Source organism: Chenopodium album, chromosome 17, assembly GCF_948465745.1.
Source record: "Chenopodium album chromosome 17, dcCheAlbu1.1, whole genome shotgun sequence".
Lineage (NCBI taxonomy): Eukaryota > Viridiplantae > Streptophyta > Magnoliopsida > Caryophyllales > Amaranthaceae > Chenopodium > Chenopodium album.
Genome location: NC_137850.1, coordinates 42133845 through 42152038, shown reverse-complemented (window position 1 = coordinate 42152038; position 18194 = coordinate 42133845). Strand labels below are relative to the sequence as shown.

Sequence of the window (18194 nt, the reverse complement as noted above, 5' to 3'; positions counted from 1 at the left end):
TTGTAATTTCATTGAAGCTAAAGTCTTACTAACAGTTAGCATCGTTTATATTTTTCAACACCAGAAGGAGGAGGAGGTCGAGTCACCGGGCGTCAAATCTCGCCGGAATCTGGTCAAAGGAGAGAGAGAAAATGGCGTGGGTTAGCGATCAAATTGACGCGGTCAAATCCATTCAGATCAGACAACTTGTTCATCAAGCCGTCAGTCTTGGTTCGTCCTTTGTCCCCTTCGTGTTTTTCAATCCTCAATTTTAACCTAAAATTGTTCATATTTTGCTTAATTCATCGATTTTATTTTGGTGTTTAATTGCATACGACTGTTGCTCAATTGGGGTTTGCTCTTTTATTAGGGTTTTGGAATTATATGTTAATTATTTGAGATTTTGTTATGATTGGTGTTAATTTGTTTGATTTCATGGAAAAGTGATTTTTTTTTTTTTTAGGGGTAATTGAGTCATGCTTGATTTCAGCATTGTTATAGTTCTGGGATTTTAGGTATCAAATTGGTCAATTTGTTACAAGGGAAGTAAAATGATTTGTAATTCAAATAAATACTCGTTGTTGAATTCAAGGTGTTGGAGAAATTACATTAATTAACAGAGTTCATGGCGTAGAGCCCTGTAGAATCCGACATATAAACGTTTTACATTCACTAAGACGCTTTCCCAAACTCCTGCTATACTTGAATGAACATTAGAATGGAGGGTGCATCAATGTGGACATGGAGCCAGGAAAGCAAAGTAAGGGGGAATTTGGGAGATATATATTAGGATAGGAGTAGTAGTTGGTTACAAATACGATTAGGAGATATATTAGGATTAAGATTTTTAATATTCTATCTTATTTTGGGATATGATTTTTATTTATATATCTTATTTTTATGCGATTTTTCACCCATAATGATTTTTATGACGATAAAATTTTTATTTGATGAGCTTTTGCTATCATAGGTTTAGGGAGTTAAACCAAACACGAAACTGCCACTGACAAAGAACCCTTAATTTCTTCGAGAGTTGGAATCTATCCCTTTAATTTTCGTGTAATTCTTTAATTCTTGCTTAAATTTGAAGATCCAATATTATTACAGCTTGCAAGCCTTGTGTGTCTTGAGAGATCCACATCAGAACCTCCCTAAGGTTTGACTGACTTCCCTGGTGAAGATGGTGGTGAAAGCTCAAAAATTTGTAAATTTTGGTAGACTTTTTTTCTTAAAGCTGTTCAACTGAATAAATTTGCAGTATAAGAATTTTATGCACAATGTAGAATTGTGTGATGATGAATATGACAGAATTGAAAGTCTTTGACTGATATGAATTATGTTAAATACTTGAAAATTTGAAATTATATAGGGAGTATTTTTTTGAGACTTTGGCTAAGATATGTATAGTACGCTGTAAGCGATAGCTGACATGAAAGCATGTAAAGTTAATTCGCAGCGTGTGAACGAATACTCCATAGTATTTCGTAATATTATTTACTGATGTGTGCTTTCTTATGTGAATGTTGTAGGTTTAATTAACTGGTAATTAATATTTGCCTTACTCGCATGCAGGGATGATTGTTACCTCTGCACTCATAATATGGAAGGCGTTGATGTGCTTTACTGGTAGTGAATCTCCTGTCGTCGTTGTCCTTTCTGGAAGCATGGAACCTGGTTTCAAGAGGGTGAGTCATGCCTGATTATGAGTTTCCATGGCTATGCATTTCATAGGTATATACCGGTTAATAGATATTAAAGGTAGTCAGAGTTTGATTTACTTTGACTACCTTTAGAGGCATATACAATTATACAGAATAATAGATTTTCTATCGATCACAATGTATGTTTGGGATGGTTTTTTTTAGCAGTTGAATTGAATGGTTTGCTTATTTCCTCTTTGCTTTTCGTTGTTTTTTTTTTTTTTTTTTTTTTTTTTTTTCTGAGTAACAATTGTTTAAAATGGCTTAGGCTTACATGGTGATCATTTGTCTACATTTATGTCATTGCTCATCTGATTGATTTAGCAAGACAACTAAGAACTAAGACATAATTGTGCTCATTCATTTGGTCACCTTGGTCGAACGTGTTTTACACATTTTTTGCCACTTTATATATTTGTACTCCAATTAAATGACTGAAAAATTGCTTTAATTCGGATTAATGCCTAACTTGATGTTATTACAACAGGGAGATATATTGTTTTTACATATGAGCAAGGATCCTATTCGTGCTGGGGAAATAGTTGTGTTTAATGTTGATGTAAGTACTATTTTGCTTTTTATTTTTGGCTTTAAATGATATAGTTTTATATGAGTTAATAAAAATTAGAACTTGCTAATTGATTAGGAGTAAAGCTGTATTTATAGCTTTGTTTTGAATGAGATCTGCACCCAGATTGATTGAATTTAAAACACTTTTTTTTTTTTTTCTTTTTTTGTAATTGGCTTTAATTACTCTATAATATGTTTGTATGACTGATGAGGAGCACAAAAGTTTCTTTGTATGGCTGATTGCTATAACATAATTGTCTTACTGCTTGTTATTGGAGACACTTTATTGCAGCCTTTTGTTTATATTTGGTTTGTAAAGATCTGTGCATAATTTGTTGTAACCAGGCTTCTGCCGTTTCCCTTGCTTATCAACCAATATAAAGTTATTTGCTACTTCTTTGCAGGGCCGTGAAATTCCAATTGTCCATCGAGTTATCAAGGTATGTCGCACATACTAATTACTTTCTCATTTAGAAGGTTATAGATGAGTAGTTAAAAATTCCAGCTTGCAAAGTCTATGATTTGGTCGTTCTAAATTCAGCTAGCCGTATGAGCATTTTAGGAATGAAACTAATGAGTCAAATTTTGAGTCTTGTGTTTACTTTACACTTTAGAATTGAAATAGATTATTCTGATTACATGCACCAAATGCAGCTTTGTAAAGCTTAGTTAATGTTACTTGGAATATTTCTCTTTGTGTTTTGGGGTTTATATGTAAACAAAATACTGCATTTATGCATAAAATTGATGAATTTACCTCCCAAGATAAAGTGATAGAATTATCAGCCACATGTTTTTAACCATCTGGTGATAGATCTGAAGAACTGCATTAATGCTTTGGTAATATCGGATGCAATTCAATGCGTAGAATTCTATAAATTTTTTGTTCCAATATGGTTATTATTTACTGTTATCAATCTATTACAGGTTCACGAGCGAAAAGATACTGGCGAAGTTGACGTCCTTACAAAAGGTACTAACAAATTTTAAATCAAACTTTCTGCTTCAGTTGTTGGGTGGTAGCATTACCCATTTTAGTCATGTAGGCCTTGATTAGCTGGGTTTGTCACTCTATGGCTATTGGCACTCTTTTTCTCATGCTATGACATGCTGTGTGCTTCTTCTGGGCTCCCTCTAATATCATCTTTCCATGCCATTTTCAGGCGACAACAACTATGGCGATGACAGGCTTTTGTATGCTCATGGTCAACAGTGGCTGCAACGACATCATATAATGGGCAGAGCTGTAGGGTAAGCCTTTGCTACCTTTTCCCTTGTGTACTTGCCGTAAATGACCAGTCTTTTGGCCATACCAGTATTGTGAAGCATGACTATAGAATGTAACCAATTGCACTTTTGGGCTTTCTCATCACGTAGAATCGTAGATGTCTTGCTACACTTATGATGTTACAGTAATGTGTGTTTCTGCTTCTAACAGTGTTTATTTTACTTTTTTTTTTCCCCAATATCCATGTAGATTCCTACCATATGTTGGCTGGGTTACAATCATCATGACTGAACAGCCAATGATCAAGGTAAGAATTCCTGAATTCATGTAAAAGTTTCCACCAAATTTTCTCTTGTAAGAGTTTCATTGTTGTGTAATGTGGGTTAAGTTGTCATTTAACCCTTCTTATTTCTTAAATCTCAATTGGTGTACGTTGGGTTAGGACTCTTAGGATTGGTGCTGGACCGTTGTAATAGATGATGAGTGGTAAGAGTGAAATTGAAATCGTTGATTTACAAATAGTGGATGGGTGGGGATTGGGAGGTTCAAAATTGTTTTGTTTAATTGAGTTATCAAAAATTTTAATACAGATGTAGATTTCATTTCCTACTTAAACTAAGCACATTTTAACATTTTTTTCTTTTTTTTTTTTTTGAAAGAAACATTTTAACATTTTGTAACGAAGTTTCCTCTCATTTTTTGTACGTTTGATTCTCGTCCCTTTCTCATCATCTCATGTGACCAATGCCCCCTTTTCCCTTGCATTTAGTAGTTTAATAGGGCATGAAAAGGCAAATGGGGATAAATTCTTACTGCCATATTCTTGGGGTTAATTTAATTCTTGTGTACAAGTTATTTAGTTCCTTCTTTTCACAAGATTTCTTAATTTGTGTATAATTCAATTAAGTATTTAACAGTTTACCTTCATTTTCAGACTTTTAAGAGTAACAACCATTTTTTTTTTATCTTGTTGCAGTATATATTGATAGGTGCCCTGGGATTACTTGTCATTACTTCAAAGGACTAGCTGGTGCAAGAACGACATGTTTTGTGTCTTAGCAACATTTATTCAGTCTTTAATGGTTCATGTATAAGTTATTCGGAAACTAAAATTCAAAAGTTTACATGGTGATTTTGGCCAAAATGTATTGATGTTGTAGTACAATAACAGATACAATGATATAAATGGACACATGTTTAGCTACTCCGTGCGGAGTTTTAGGGAAAAGTGTAAAGTAATAGATAAATGGATATGATTAGGAATAAAAAAAATTTGGAAAACTAAGAGAGAAATGTGAATTGGGACTACTAGGTATTATGTGAATGTGATGTGAGTGGTCTTTAAATTTGGAAATGGGGAACTTAAATAAAACGGCATGTTTTGAGAGGTGGACGTTTAAAAAAACGGAGAGAGTATTTAATTAAAACTTAAAAAAAAAAAAAAAAAACAAAACAAAACAAAACAAAAAAAAACAAAAAAAAAAGCAAATTTTAAGAAAACTTGTTAGAGGTGATGATATTGGTCCAGTTTGAAAATAGGACGGGTTTGGACAATCTTAGAAACACATTTTTAGTTAAAAATTCGAGCTTGGCTTGAAAAAGCCTGAAAAGCTCAGTACTTTTTGCGGGTTTGGGCATAAGGATTTATGTTAAGGTCTGGTCTGGCTGATGTTTTTATAAGGGGGTTGTTATTCGACGCCCGCAAATTACTCAAATCGCCCGCAAATTATGAATGAATTTACGTTATTACCCCCAATCTCTAACTTAACCTCTTTCTCTCTCCTCACTTAAAATCACCACCACCACCACCCAACACCACCACCGCCACTGCCACCAACGTAAAACAACATCCACCACTTTAAATCACCACCACCATCGCTTTATTTTTTTTCGCCGGAAAAGTAGACGAACCGTCCTGTCTAGGCGGTTCAACCATGGTCAAACAGCCTAGGGAAAACGGTTTGACCGTGGTCAAACCGCCCAGGCTAGGCGGTTCGACCGTGGTCAAACCGCCCAGGCTAGGCGGTTCAACCATGGTCAAACCGTATTGCCTAGGCGGTTTGATCGTGGTCAAACCGCCAAAAAAAAAAAACGGTTTGACCATGGTCAAACCGCCTAGGCAATACGGTTTGACCATGGTTGAACCGCCTAGCCTGGGCGGTTTGACCACGGTCAAATCGTATTGCATGAGCGGTTTGACCATGGTCAAATCGCTTTTTTAGGGCGGTTGGAGCATTTTCCGGCAAAAAAAAATTATTTAGTCATCCGCAGTGGAGATGCGACATTTGGGGGGTGGTTATTGGGCGGCGGTGGACTGTGGTGGGGGTGGTTGTTGGGTGGTGGTGGACAGTGGTGAGGGTGGTTATTAGGCGGAGGTGGGCAGTAGTGGCGGTTGTTTGGCGGTTTGGCACTAGGGGTAACATTGTAATTTCATTCATTAAATGCGGGCGATGTGATAAATTTGTGGGCGTCGTTTAGCGATTCACTTTTATAACCTCTAAAAGTTTATTTGTATAATATTACAACTTTAAGACAAAAGAAAGTGCGTCGGGTAGAAGTGGCAATAATTGCGAATGAGCATGTTACGAGGGAAGAGAATGAAAACAGCTAGTTTAGTCTTGACTAGTACTCCAGGAGAAAGAGCTTTCAATTCAGGCACTGGACAAGGGTTAGCTCTGAAAATGTGTAGAGCAATGTGGTTATGATTTCGGTTCTTTGTACATTGAGGAAATTGGATACCAGTAGAAGCGTTTTGGCATATACTTAATATTGTTAATGCGAGCGACACAAAATTGACCTTGCTATCTACAAGATTATTTTTAAAAATTCAATACATCTATACTTAGTATTTAAAAACTATAACCAAGAAACTAAGAAAGACACATGTTCCTATCCATTCTATTACACTTCTCTAACCATAGTGCCACTTGTCATCTTACACTATTAAATTTTTATTACACCATTTTTTTTTAATTCTTTCATTAAAGTTGTACTTCATCTCTTCATCTTCTTCTCTCTTCTTTAATTCAACCTTTTCCTATTCTCTCTCTTTAATTTTAGCACTTCCACATTTCTATTTAAGCCTCTTTTTCGATTAATGTTCCAAAATTTAAATTTCTTTAATCATGTTCCCGATTACATATTTATACCCTATAATAACTTACTGATATTTCCTCACTTATCTCTTAATACAATTTTATATGAATAACCCGTGCATTGCACGGGCCAAAAGGCTAGTTTTATATTAATAAAGTAACAACCGTTGATGTCATCACTGCCTACGTGTCACTATCTTATTTTATTTTTATCCGCCAAAATGCATGGATAATGTCATTTTTATTTTTCAGTTTGGCAAATTAGTAACCTTCTTATTGGTTTTCTTTATTTTTTAATATTTTTTTTTAAAAAAAGGATAATTACAAAAATAATTAAAAACCCTTTCCCACATCCCCTTGCACCACCAAACAGTCAAACACACAACCCCTACTCCACCAGCCACCAATTAGCTGCAACAGCCACAACAACTCCGATCAGCTCACGCAAAGCTGCATCCCCACAATCACCTAACACCGCAGCCCGAAATCTTCAGCGACCTCCACATTGCCACCACTCTCCACCACAACACCGATCATCCCACGCCAACCACCTGCATCACAAACCACCATTGCCGCCCAACATTCCAACAATAGGCTAAAAAGAGAGCAAAGCAAGAAATTGATGAGATTTGGGCGAATTGATGATTTGTTCGATTGAACCAAGCAAATTCAATTTCACCCATTCTTCAAAAAAAAAAAAAAAAAATCACCCAAAGAAACTGTCTCAAAAATCGGCCGAACATACCCATGGTTCGACCGAATGGTGGTGATTTGACGATGCCGATATTTTATGATGATGAACGGTGGAGATTCAATTATGAAGATTGATGATGGTGTTTGAAGCAGCCAAGCAGAGGATCAAAGCCCAAGTTGGAGCAGCCAGCCAATTCGAATTGAAGAAGAAAAGGGGGGCTGGTTTAAGGGTGGTCGGGTTTTAGTTTAGCTGGGGTGGTCGGGGTTTTAGGGTGGTTGGCGTTAGGGCCGGGGTTTTTGTGGGTGGATGCGGATGGTCTGGTTTCAGGGTTGCTGGGGTTGTGGTTACTTGTGGTGGGGTGGTCGAGGTTAGGAGAGAGAATAAAGGTGGTGATGTGGTGGTGCTTATGGAAGGGTGGTGGTGGTTATGGTGGTGTGCTAAGGTGGAGACGAGAGATTGAAAAAATAAAAAATAAAAAAAAAATGAAAATGTAAAAAATTAAATAAAAAATAGGAAAATTTATCAAAAATAAGCAAATCTTTACTCGATCTTTCCAAAATAAGCAAACATTTTGATTAACCCAGAGTAAGTTGATCTTTATGGGATATTTTCTCAAAATAAGTCATGACCGGTTTCTTTTAAGTGTAGCCGGTTGTTTGGGTTGCTTATGTCACATGTCATTGTGTGGTTGACCAATTTTTAAAAATTTAATTAAAATGAATTATTTTAATTAATTTTTAAAATTTTGTAATTTTTTTTTTTTAAAAAAAAACACTTTTTCAAGATTAAAAAAAAAATATCCTTAATTTTTTAGATACCTCCGGGGATGTGGTTTGTGCGGTGGCTGGCGGGGATGGGGGTGGAGCGTTGGTAAGCGGTGGGTTTTTTTTTTTTAATACAATTTAATTAATCATCAAAATATAAAATAAGAAAAAAATTAATTAGAATTAGGAAAAAAGTGACCTATTTGGTAGGTTGTAGGTCATCTGACTTATATAAAGAAAATACCCAATAAAGGTCAACTTACTCTAGGTTAATCAAAAGGTTTGCTTATTTTGGGAAGACCGAGCAAAGGTTTATTTATTTTTGATAAATTTTCCTAAAAATTAAAATTATTTAACCTGTTAAACAGGCTGTAGGTTAAAAGGCTCATTTTGAGCAGATGGGGGTTTTCTATGCACATTATGCTATTCAGTTATTTACGAATAGTTGTTAAAAATAGTTAATAATATAATTTAATTGATTTTTCCTAATTAAATATGAAAATAATGGATTTTTAGGAATTATATTTTCATATTTAATTAGAAAGTAATTAGGAAACGGAAGAAGTCGTTGTCTTGTCTCAATATGTGCTAAAGAATCTATAATTTATTTCTTATATTGAAAACCGTGCATCGCACGGAACTAACCTAGTAAATTAACAGAGTAATATGTTTTTGTTTAGTTAATAAATTTAAAATACTTCAAAATAAAAATATTATTAAAAAAAACACTATGGTATAGACAAATTGTATAATATTATGTGAAAAAATTACATTAATTTGAAAATGGATCCGGGTTACCACTAAATTGCCGCTGCTTCACTCTCCAAACTGCCGATGCTGCTCACTAATTCCTTCCACCAAATCAACAATATCGGCCACCATATCCACCATTAAAACCTAAATCCCAAATTGCAACCGAATTCCAAAAATAAAATCATTTGAAACAATTACATCCTTTCATATATAAATATATACACAAATTCATAAATAAACTATAACCAAATTACACCGATCAACGGTCGATATTCTGAGTCGCTGCCGGTAAGAATACCTAGCTACTCTGTCCGCGTCTTTGGCGAGACTTGGATTTCAAAAAGGGCGCAAGTAGCGAAGAAATGGAAGGTTGGATTTCGAAATGGAAGGTTGACGGCCAGGGAAGGAAGGGCCGGGATTTCCAGTTAGATAAGGAGGATGATGTCGTCGCTGGGAGATGTCGCCGATGGGTTGTCATAGTCAGGGGGAGGGGGAGATGACTGTGCGGTAAGGGTGAAGGTGGTTTTGGTTTTATTTTTTATTTTTTTTATCCAATTACATGCTGACATGTGTATATTAAACTTTTATTAAAAAAAGTTACTTGCTTAACAAGTCGCAGGTCATCTAGGAGTATTGTGAGCGAAAGGAGTATAAAATTTGGATTAATAAAAAATAATCCAAAGTTGGGATTAAAATTAGCAGATGAGGCAAAGTTGGGGTCAATCATGATAATTTTTCCTATCTTTCAAGACCCAACGGATCGCATTGACATTGGATTTAGATCCACCTTCTGAAAAGCGGGTATGAGCGTGGGTACAATTAGTCTATTGTGCACCTTAGATAGGTGTAACAACGCAGCCCACAAGCCCAATTACACACAACCCAATTAAAAAAAGCCCTAAAACTAAAAAACACGGAAACTGCAATACACCCACCCATACCTAATACACCTACCCACACCCAATAAATGTAACGTCACTTCCAAACTCAAAACTCTTCTTCTTCTATATGATTTTCTCTCTCCTCTTTTTCACTTTCTCTCTCCTCTATTTCATTTTCTCTCACTAAAAAACTGCAAAAACATCAATGGATATTAGAGAAGAGATGCAAAATCAAAAGGATCATCCCTTTAAAAAGGCAATTTTATGTAAATTTCACTTAATTTTGTTTGAATTTATATGATTATCACTTAATTTTGTTTGAATATTGTTCGATACTCTATTGTTCGAAATTTTTTATTGAAATTGTAAAAAAAATTAGTGAAATCAAACGGATACCTTATATTCACATTCTGAAATGCATATGTTCATATTTTGAATTCTTATGTTCATATTTTGAATCCTTTTGTAAACTTTCTGAAATGCTCATATTCACTTTCTAAATCCATATGTTCATATTTTTTATGTATATGTTCACCTTTTGAAATGCTTAATTATGTTCATACGCATTCAAAAATGAACCAATGCATATGTTCATATTTTGAATGCATATATTCATATTTTTAATACTTATGATGCATATGTTTCATAATCATATTATTTTTTATTTCTTCAATTTTTTATGTTCATAATTAAATGCCTTATATTCATAATAATATTTTATATGTTCATAATGTAAATATTCATAGTAAATATTTGTTGTTTATAAAAATTCTCATTAAGCCTGTTTATGCATATGTTCTCTTTCTTAAATTCATATGTTCATATTTTTTACGCATATGTTCACCTTTTAAATGGTTATATTCACTTTAAGGAAACGAATTCTTACATTCATATTTTAAATTGTTATGTTTACTTTCTGAAATGCATATGTTCATATGTTTTATGCCTATGTTCACTTTCTGAAAAGCTAATGTTCACATTTAAGGGAACCTATGCATATGTTCATATTTTGCATGATTATGTTCATTAATAAAAAAAATGCAGGAAATTAGATGAAATTGATCGAAGCTAAAAAAATTCAATTCATATGAATTCAAAAAATCAGATAAACAACCAATTCCATATTGTAAGGAACAGATTCAATCGTTAAATCGAAAAAACAAGAAAAATAGAAAAAAAAAAACAGAGGAAAAAAGGAATTAAAGAAGGAAGGAGAAAAAACAAAGTATAATTTGTGAATTCAAAGATTCATATAAACCTTAATCAATCGAAATTAAAGCACAAAATCGAAATTCACACAAAAATTCATACTTAATAACTACTTTCATGTTGTAAGAAACAAATTCAATCAAAAAAGTGTAAAAAAGGGGGAAAATTAAAAAAACAGAGGAGAGAGAAAATAAAAAACGAAGGAGAAAAATAGAGGAGAAGAAAGCTAATGTTCATATTGTGCTGTTGTTATACCTATTTCTAGGTGCATGAGTGTGCACCTAAGAATATGCGGCGTGGGTATGAGTGTGGATCTTCTCGTATTCGGTCCAATTTTAAACTATTATTTTCCTTATTAAAAAAATTATTTTATAAGGTATATCAAACCAATTAATAATAAATAAGTGATATACTTGTATTGTTAGCAATAATTATTTTCATTAAGAGATTTCTTCCAATTTATATTTTTCAGCATGTAACGTGTCTTTGTACTCCGTTCTCTCTGATTTATCTAACTTGCTAACAAATCAATTACAAAAACGCATTTTACAAAACATCCTTCGTGAAAACTTTGATAGTTCCCATTATTACAAGGAGTTGACGGGTTCTTAATAGGCAACTTGTTTACAAATTATGTACTCGAGAATCAAAATTCAAAACCTAAAGCCAAAAATACCAGGAAAGCTGCACTTTTTCAATTGCAGCAAGATATGCAAGTGTGGATACCTTTAAGGGAGACAATAGGAAAGAATTAGGGAAAAGGTGTTAGGGTTGTAAGTACTAAGCTAAGGAACTCAAAGAGATTGGAATTGAAAATATTATTAATTCGGAAGAAAAAATAAAAAAATTTGAAAAGAGTGACACAATATAACACAAGAAATATTCTCATGCAGAGAGATAGTGGATAGGAAAATTGTGGTTAGGCGGATATTCAAAGAATGTATAGGAGAAATGGAATGATGGATAATCTCCATCACATGTCTTACATCAATATTTATAGGTGATGCAAGTCGAAAAGAGTAAATTAATGAAATTGTGTAGAAAATTCCATTATTAGATGTCTTCGATCAAAATTTGTCAAATTATGTTGCTGGAAGAGTCATGAATAATCTTTTCAATAAGCACATCATTAAGCCAAATATTTTTAGAAAATGCAATATGCTTAGAGGTGTCAAATATCGACCGACTTGAAACCAACTTTTATATATATATATATATATATATATATATATATATATATATATATATATATATATATATATATATATATATATATATATAATCATTTAGCATTACTCAAATTTAAAATAAACTTGATCCAACCTAACTTTACCCAAACCCTACCCAAGCACCCAGATTGACTCCATTAAATACACTCATAAATAATCACCAACATCTAAAGAGTGGCTTATAAAACTTGGGCCACACTAACCCTAAGAGAAATGTGTAGTAATATGAAAATGTGAACCATAATACTTTGTCTCTAAAAATTCTATGGTAGTCATCTTAAAAATGACTATGATTATTCTTAATTTTCATTAGTCGATTTTTGATTTATTTTTCTGTTGGCTAAACTAAACATTGCAGTTTTTTTGGTTTTGTTTGTTTGATTACGAATTTATGATATGGACATCACCAATTATTTATTGAAAATGAAAAAGTTTGGCCAACAAAAAATAAAGGGTTTTTCTAAGCTATGCCCCTCAACTTATTGAATTTCTAAGCCGTACCCATGCTTTTTCAAAGTTATCAGTTGTGCCCTCCACCTCACGTTATTTTATCAACAATAACCTTTGACAGCCGCAATAATTAATGGACGTTAGTGAATGTTAAGTGGTGTTACTAAAATCGTTTAATTAAAAAAAAATTAAAACATAAAAATTAAAACAAAAAAATTAAAACATTAAAAAATTTAAAAAAAAAAAAGCCAAAATTCTCTAGCCATCTTCCCCCCATTGCCAAACCCTAAATCCTCCCCTAAAGTCGCCGGAAAACCGGCCGACATTCCACCTTAACCACCTAAATCGACCGACCTGTACTCTACCTCCCCATCTAACCCACCCCCGACACCCTCCGTTTCCCCATAACCCCCGCCGCATCTACCTTTTTTCTTGAAACCCCAACCACCCGACAACGCTTCTCCTTCCTTCCCTCACCTGAAACAATCCCTAACTCGCTTTCCCACACCGCGAAACGGCAAGGGAGGGTCGTTTCGAGGTGGGGGAAAGGGATTGTTGGTTGTTTTGTGGTGGTTTAACGGAGGAATGAGGGTGGTCGATTTTCTGGCTGGGTTGCGTCACGTGGAGTGTTAAGGAAGGAAGGAGGGCGAGGGGGAAGTGTAATACCTCGTATTTTTGTACGTATTTTAATTAAAATAAGTATTTTGAGAAGTATTTAATTAAATTGAATTGTTTTATTTAAAGTATTTTAATTATTTATTTTAATAAGTTTTGAATTATTTATAAAAGGAAAGTTTATTTAATTAATTAATTTAATTAAGTTGGGGTTTAATTTAAGGAAAGTTTTATTTTAGTAAAGTTTTATTAGGGATGGGATTAGGAAAATTAAAAGAGGAAAGTTTAGGGAGAAGGGTTTTAGAGAAGGGGTATAAATATCCCACATATGAGGCAAATCAAACTTTGCCCAGAGTGGAGAAAACCCAAGGTAAACTTCTATCTCCTTTCTCTTTATTTTTCTTTATTTTTCTTTCTCTTTTTCCCCTTCCCCTTTTTCTTCCTTTCGACTTCCCCCTTCACCACTGGCCGACCACCAGCAGCAGTGGCCGCCAGCCGCCAGCAGCCGACAGAGCCAGCCGCCGACAGCAGGCAGCCACGACGCCGGCAGCAGCCTGGTGGCTGTCGGCTGTCATGGTTTTCGAAAAAAAAAAATTTAAACTTTGTTTTAAAAATCAATTTAATCCTAGATCTAATTATTAATTATGAGTTTTGGGATTTGATTTTTGATGTTTGATTATGAGTATTATGTTAATTAATTTTCAGATTATGTTTTTAATTAAAAAGCCCCAATTTTTAAAACCCTAGGTTCTTGATTTGTAAATTATTGAAGGGTTATGATGTATAATGGTTTAGACCTTTGATTAAAGTGTTTTAAGGCTTAATTACAGCAAGTTTTAATTAAAATATAGTGCTGGAAATTTTGGTAGAGCATTTAAAATCAAGTTTCTTTAAGGAATTTTAATTACCCATTAATTGGGATTAAAGTATGATGTTTTAAATATAATTTCAGCTTATTTTAATTAAATTATGAGGGGTTTTATAATAGTATATATTGCTGGAAATTTGTGTAGAGAGGATTTTAATACTCTTCTATGATTTTAAATTGTAGGAGACTTTGAAGTGAGCGATTTTTATTAGTCGTGGCGATTTTAAGATCGTATACAGGGTATGTTCGCGTACTTAGCATAATTATATTGATGTAGTAGCATGTTAAATGTGTTTGGTTGATTACAAGTAGTATCATGCTAGGTTTGGATTGGAAATTATAATTTGGATGTTATTGGTGATTGGATTATGAAGCATGATTTATTTGTGATGGACTATTGAATGGAAAATAATAGTTTGGAATATTATTTATGAACCACATGTTTATTTGTGGCATGTTAGAGAGCATGTTTAATTAAACTAAATGTTTAATTTGGTTTGGAATATTGAAAAGGAATTTTATTATGGTTCATATAATTTTTATTGATGCTTTAAGCATGAGGAAGAAGCTATATAAGTGTCTATGTACACGAGAAATAAATTGTATGTTGGTGCCTTAGTGCACTTAAGGTGTTTTTAACACCGAGGGATAGGATTTGTGGCGCTTTATGCGTTTAAGGTGTCATTGGCACCGAGGTAGAATTAAAAAGGGTTCAACATTAAATACTATGTGGTCACTAATTATTCAAGAATTAAATTGTTATATTTGATTGATTGAATAATAATTGTTGATTGAATGACTATGGTTTGAGAGTCATCACCAAGTTTAATAATCTGTAAATAATGTAAAGTGAAAGAGTTTATGCACCAAAACTCTTGGAACGTATATACCTTGAGTATGAACATATGGGGGGAGTTATATGACTTTATATTTGATCATAACTTCTAGTGGAGTACAAGACGTTGTACATTCTTTTTATTATTATTATGCGCAGGAATTCCGCCACCTATGTGTGGTTTTTGATGCTGGCACAGTTAGCTCCCGTGTCAGTAACCTCAATTTATTTGGGGGAAGTTAGTGGGAAACCCGTTCGATGCGTAGTCAACGCTAAATAAATTATGTAGTTGTCTAGTGAGAAGTTTTGTTGAATGTTGTATGCTTGAAGAACAGGTGCAACAAGGTAAATTGTGTGTTGATAGGTAATTGCATGTTAGTGTGCTAATTACACTTACGTACTCAGCTTTGCTGATTGTGTGTTTCGTGTGTTTGTTGGCCTTGTCTTTATCTTGGCCCTATGATGACCCATTTTTAATGGAGAGTAGTGGAAACAAGTAGAGATAAGCTTTTCAGGTGATGAAGTATATTCATGAATGGGCATGAGTTAAGAGCGAATCATGCTAGTTTCTATAAGTATATGATGTGTTTATTGCTTTAATTATTTATGATATTATTATTATGCATGACTAACGAAAAGGTTTTGAATTTGGTTTGGTTTTAATAAGGGCCTATAATGGTTCCAAGTTGTAGGTTGATTCTATTTTACTTCGTTTGACTTTGGTTTGACTTCATTTTCGTTAATTGACTTTTCAAGTTGATTTGTTTTGAATGGTTTTGAAATTAGTCTTCCGCTGTGTGTCTTTGATAGTTGTCTTAACCGTTTTCACGGTGGCGGTAATGTTTTAGATATTCTTATTTAAAGTTTTAAATAGGGCAAAACAGGTATTTTAAAAGAAAAGGAATTTCTAGGGTGTTACAGGAAGGGTGGGGGCTCGCCGGTGAGAGGAATTGTCTGGGCGTGGGTGGGCAGCCTGTTGCCGGCGGCGATGACGTGGGCTGATGGGCTGGGTTATGGTGGTAGGAGGGGTGGTTGGTTGTTTTTCTAATTAATTTTTAATTAAGTTTTAATTATTTTATATTCTGATTTTTTAATATTTTATATTCTTAAAAACCCATGTACGAGTACATTCTTTATTAATTAAAGATATCGATGGTCAAAAGTACATCCACAACTTTTGCTACTGTATTGGACGTGCAAAATCATAACGTTAATGAAATGTTGGTAGATAGGCTCACCAATTTGCCCGATGATTTGTTAATTCGGATTCTTTTTTTGCTTCCTACCACGGATGCTGCTGTTACTTCCGTCTTGTCTAGGAGATTGAGGCGTGTTTTCCCTTTGATTACGAGCCTAGACTTCGATGTTAAGCCTGTATCTCTTTGTGTGAAACGTTCCTATGCAATTGAACGTTTCCCCACTTTTGTCACCTTTGTTTATACTGTCCTCCAATCATATAAGTCTCAATATCTTACGAGTTTTAAACTTCGATTTAGCAGCAAACGCTCCACCTCCCCCTACACATATGGCGGTCATTGGTGTCCATGTAATAAAGGTTGTCTCCCTGACTTGAAACTTACACTACTTAAAGCGTGGATCACTTTTCCATTGACCTTTCATGGCCTTAGGGAGCTTGACCTCTGCATTCGAGTGAAGGAACCAGGCGATGCTCAGCTGCCCCCGGGTATTTTCATGTGTGTAACGTTGCAAGTGTTGAACCTTGACGCCAACCTTGGTCTTGATCAAGTAATCGCCATGCCATCCTATCGACTACCACATTTGAAAATACTCTGCTTGAAAGTGTCCTTTGTTTCTGATGATGACTTTCTGCCAAGGCTAGTATCAAGCTGCGCCTTACTCGAAGACCTCTCGTATTGTCAAAATAATCTCAAAGTCTGATCCTCTCATTCATCATCCATTTAATATTTATACACATTTCTTAGAAACCTAATCAACGTAGGAATCTAATTCATATCTATCTTAGGAAATATCTAGTAAATATTATCCTACCTAAAGATAACACAATACAAATATATCAAATATATTCCCTAAGATATTCTTCCTTATCTTAACATCCCCCCTCAAGTTGGAGCATGGAGATCACGAATGCCCAACTTGGAAAGTAATGTCTCAAACTGAGCCTTCCCCAAGGCTTTGGTAAAAATGTCTGCTAGCTGCTCCTTCGTAGGTACATACGAAGGGGAAATCAGTCCCTCCTGAATTGCATCCCTTACAAAATGCAAATCAATTTCAATATGCTTCATCCTTTCATGAAATACCGGATTTTTAGCAATGTACAAAGCTGACTGGCTGTCACAAAATAATTTCATACCCTGTGGATGTTGTACACCCAAAGCTCTTAGTAGTTGTTTCAACCACTTTAGTTCACATGTCGTAGCCGCCATTGACCTGTATTCCGCATCCGCGGATGATGTAGCAACTGTGGGTTGCTTCTTGGTCCGCCATGATATCGGGGAAAAACCAAGCAACACAAACCAACCCGTCAAAGACCTCCTAGACAAAGGAAAACTAGCCCAATCAGAATCACACCAACCTTCAAGTTGCAATGCACTATCCGAGCGAAGAAGTATTCCTTGCCCTGGATGTTTCTTCAAATAACGCACCACTCTAAGTGCGGCCTCCCAATGTGCTTCCTTCGGATTCTGCATAAACTGAGATAAAATATGAACAGAATATGCTAGATCCGGTCTAGTTACACATAAATAAATCAGACGACCAACAAGCCGTCTATATTTCTCCACATCCTCCAATACTCTGCCTTCCGCAAGAGCTAATTTATGATTTTGTCCATCGGGAAATCTGCAGGCTTAGCTCCCAACAAACCAGTTTCAGAAATAATGTCTAATGCATATTTCCGTTGACAAATATAGATGCCCTGCTTACTTCTTGCAACCTCAAGTCCTAAGAAGTATTTTAATACTCCCAAGTCCTTCATCTTAAAACAATCTCCCAAGTATGCCTTAAATTTTGATAAGGCTACTTTATTGGTCCCTGCAACAATCAAGTCATCAACATATATCAACACATTTAACTGCAATGTTCCTTTGGTAAATGTGAACAAAGAATAATCTGAGTAAGATTGTTTAAATCCATATTTCTTCAACGCCGCAGTTAATTTTGCAAACCAACATCTAGGAGCTTGTTTCAGACCATACAATGATTTTTTCATCCTGCACACACAATCAGAGTTATTTTTATTGAAACCTGGAGGAATTTTCATGTAAATTTCCTCCTCCAAGTCTCCATGTAAAAATGCATTGTGCACATCCATCTGATGTACTTCCCAATTCTTCACTGCTGCTA

General features: G+C 34.6%; 2 protein-coding genes across 2 annotated transcripts; both read left to right on the top strand.

Annotated features, from left to right (window-relative positions):
- Nucleotides 1–22: 22 nt before the first annotated feature.
- On the top strand, nucleotides 23–4681 carry LOC145588031 (uncharacterized). The gene is made up of 8 exons (XM_081644669.1): nucleotides 23–210; nucleotides 1552–1664; nucleotides 2167–2238; nucleotides 2654–2689; nucleotides 3177–3222; nucleotides 3413–3500; nucleotides 3727–3784; nucleotides 4454–4681. The coding sequence occupies exons 1-8, from the start codon at nucleotides 132–134 to the stop codon at nucleotides 4502–4504; spliced, it is 543 nt and encodes a 180-aa protein (XP_081500795.1). The 5' UTR covers nucleotides 23–131; the 3' UTR covers nucleotides 4505–4681.
- An 11341-nt stretch (nucleotides 4682–16022) lies between these two features.
- LOC145589020 (putative F-box/FBD/LRR-repeat protein At4g00315) lies at nucleotides 16023–16769 on the top strand. The gene has a single exon (XM_081645595.1). It carries the CDS (start codon nucleotides 16023–16025, stop codon nucleotides 16767–16769), a length of 747 nt encoding a protein of 248 aa, XP_081501721.1.
- The last annotated feature ends 1425 nt before the right edge of the window (nucleotides 16770–18194 follow it).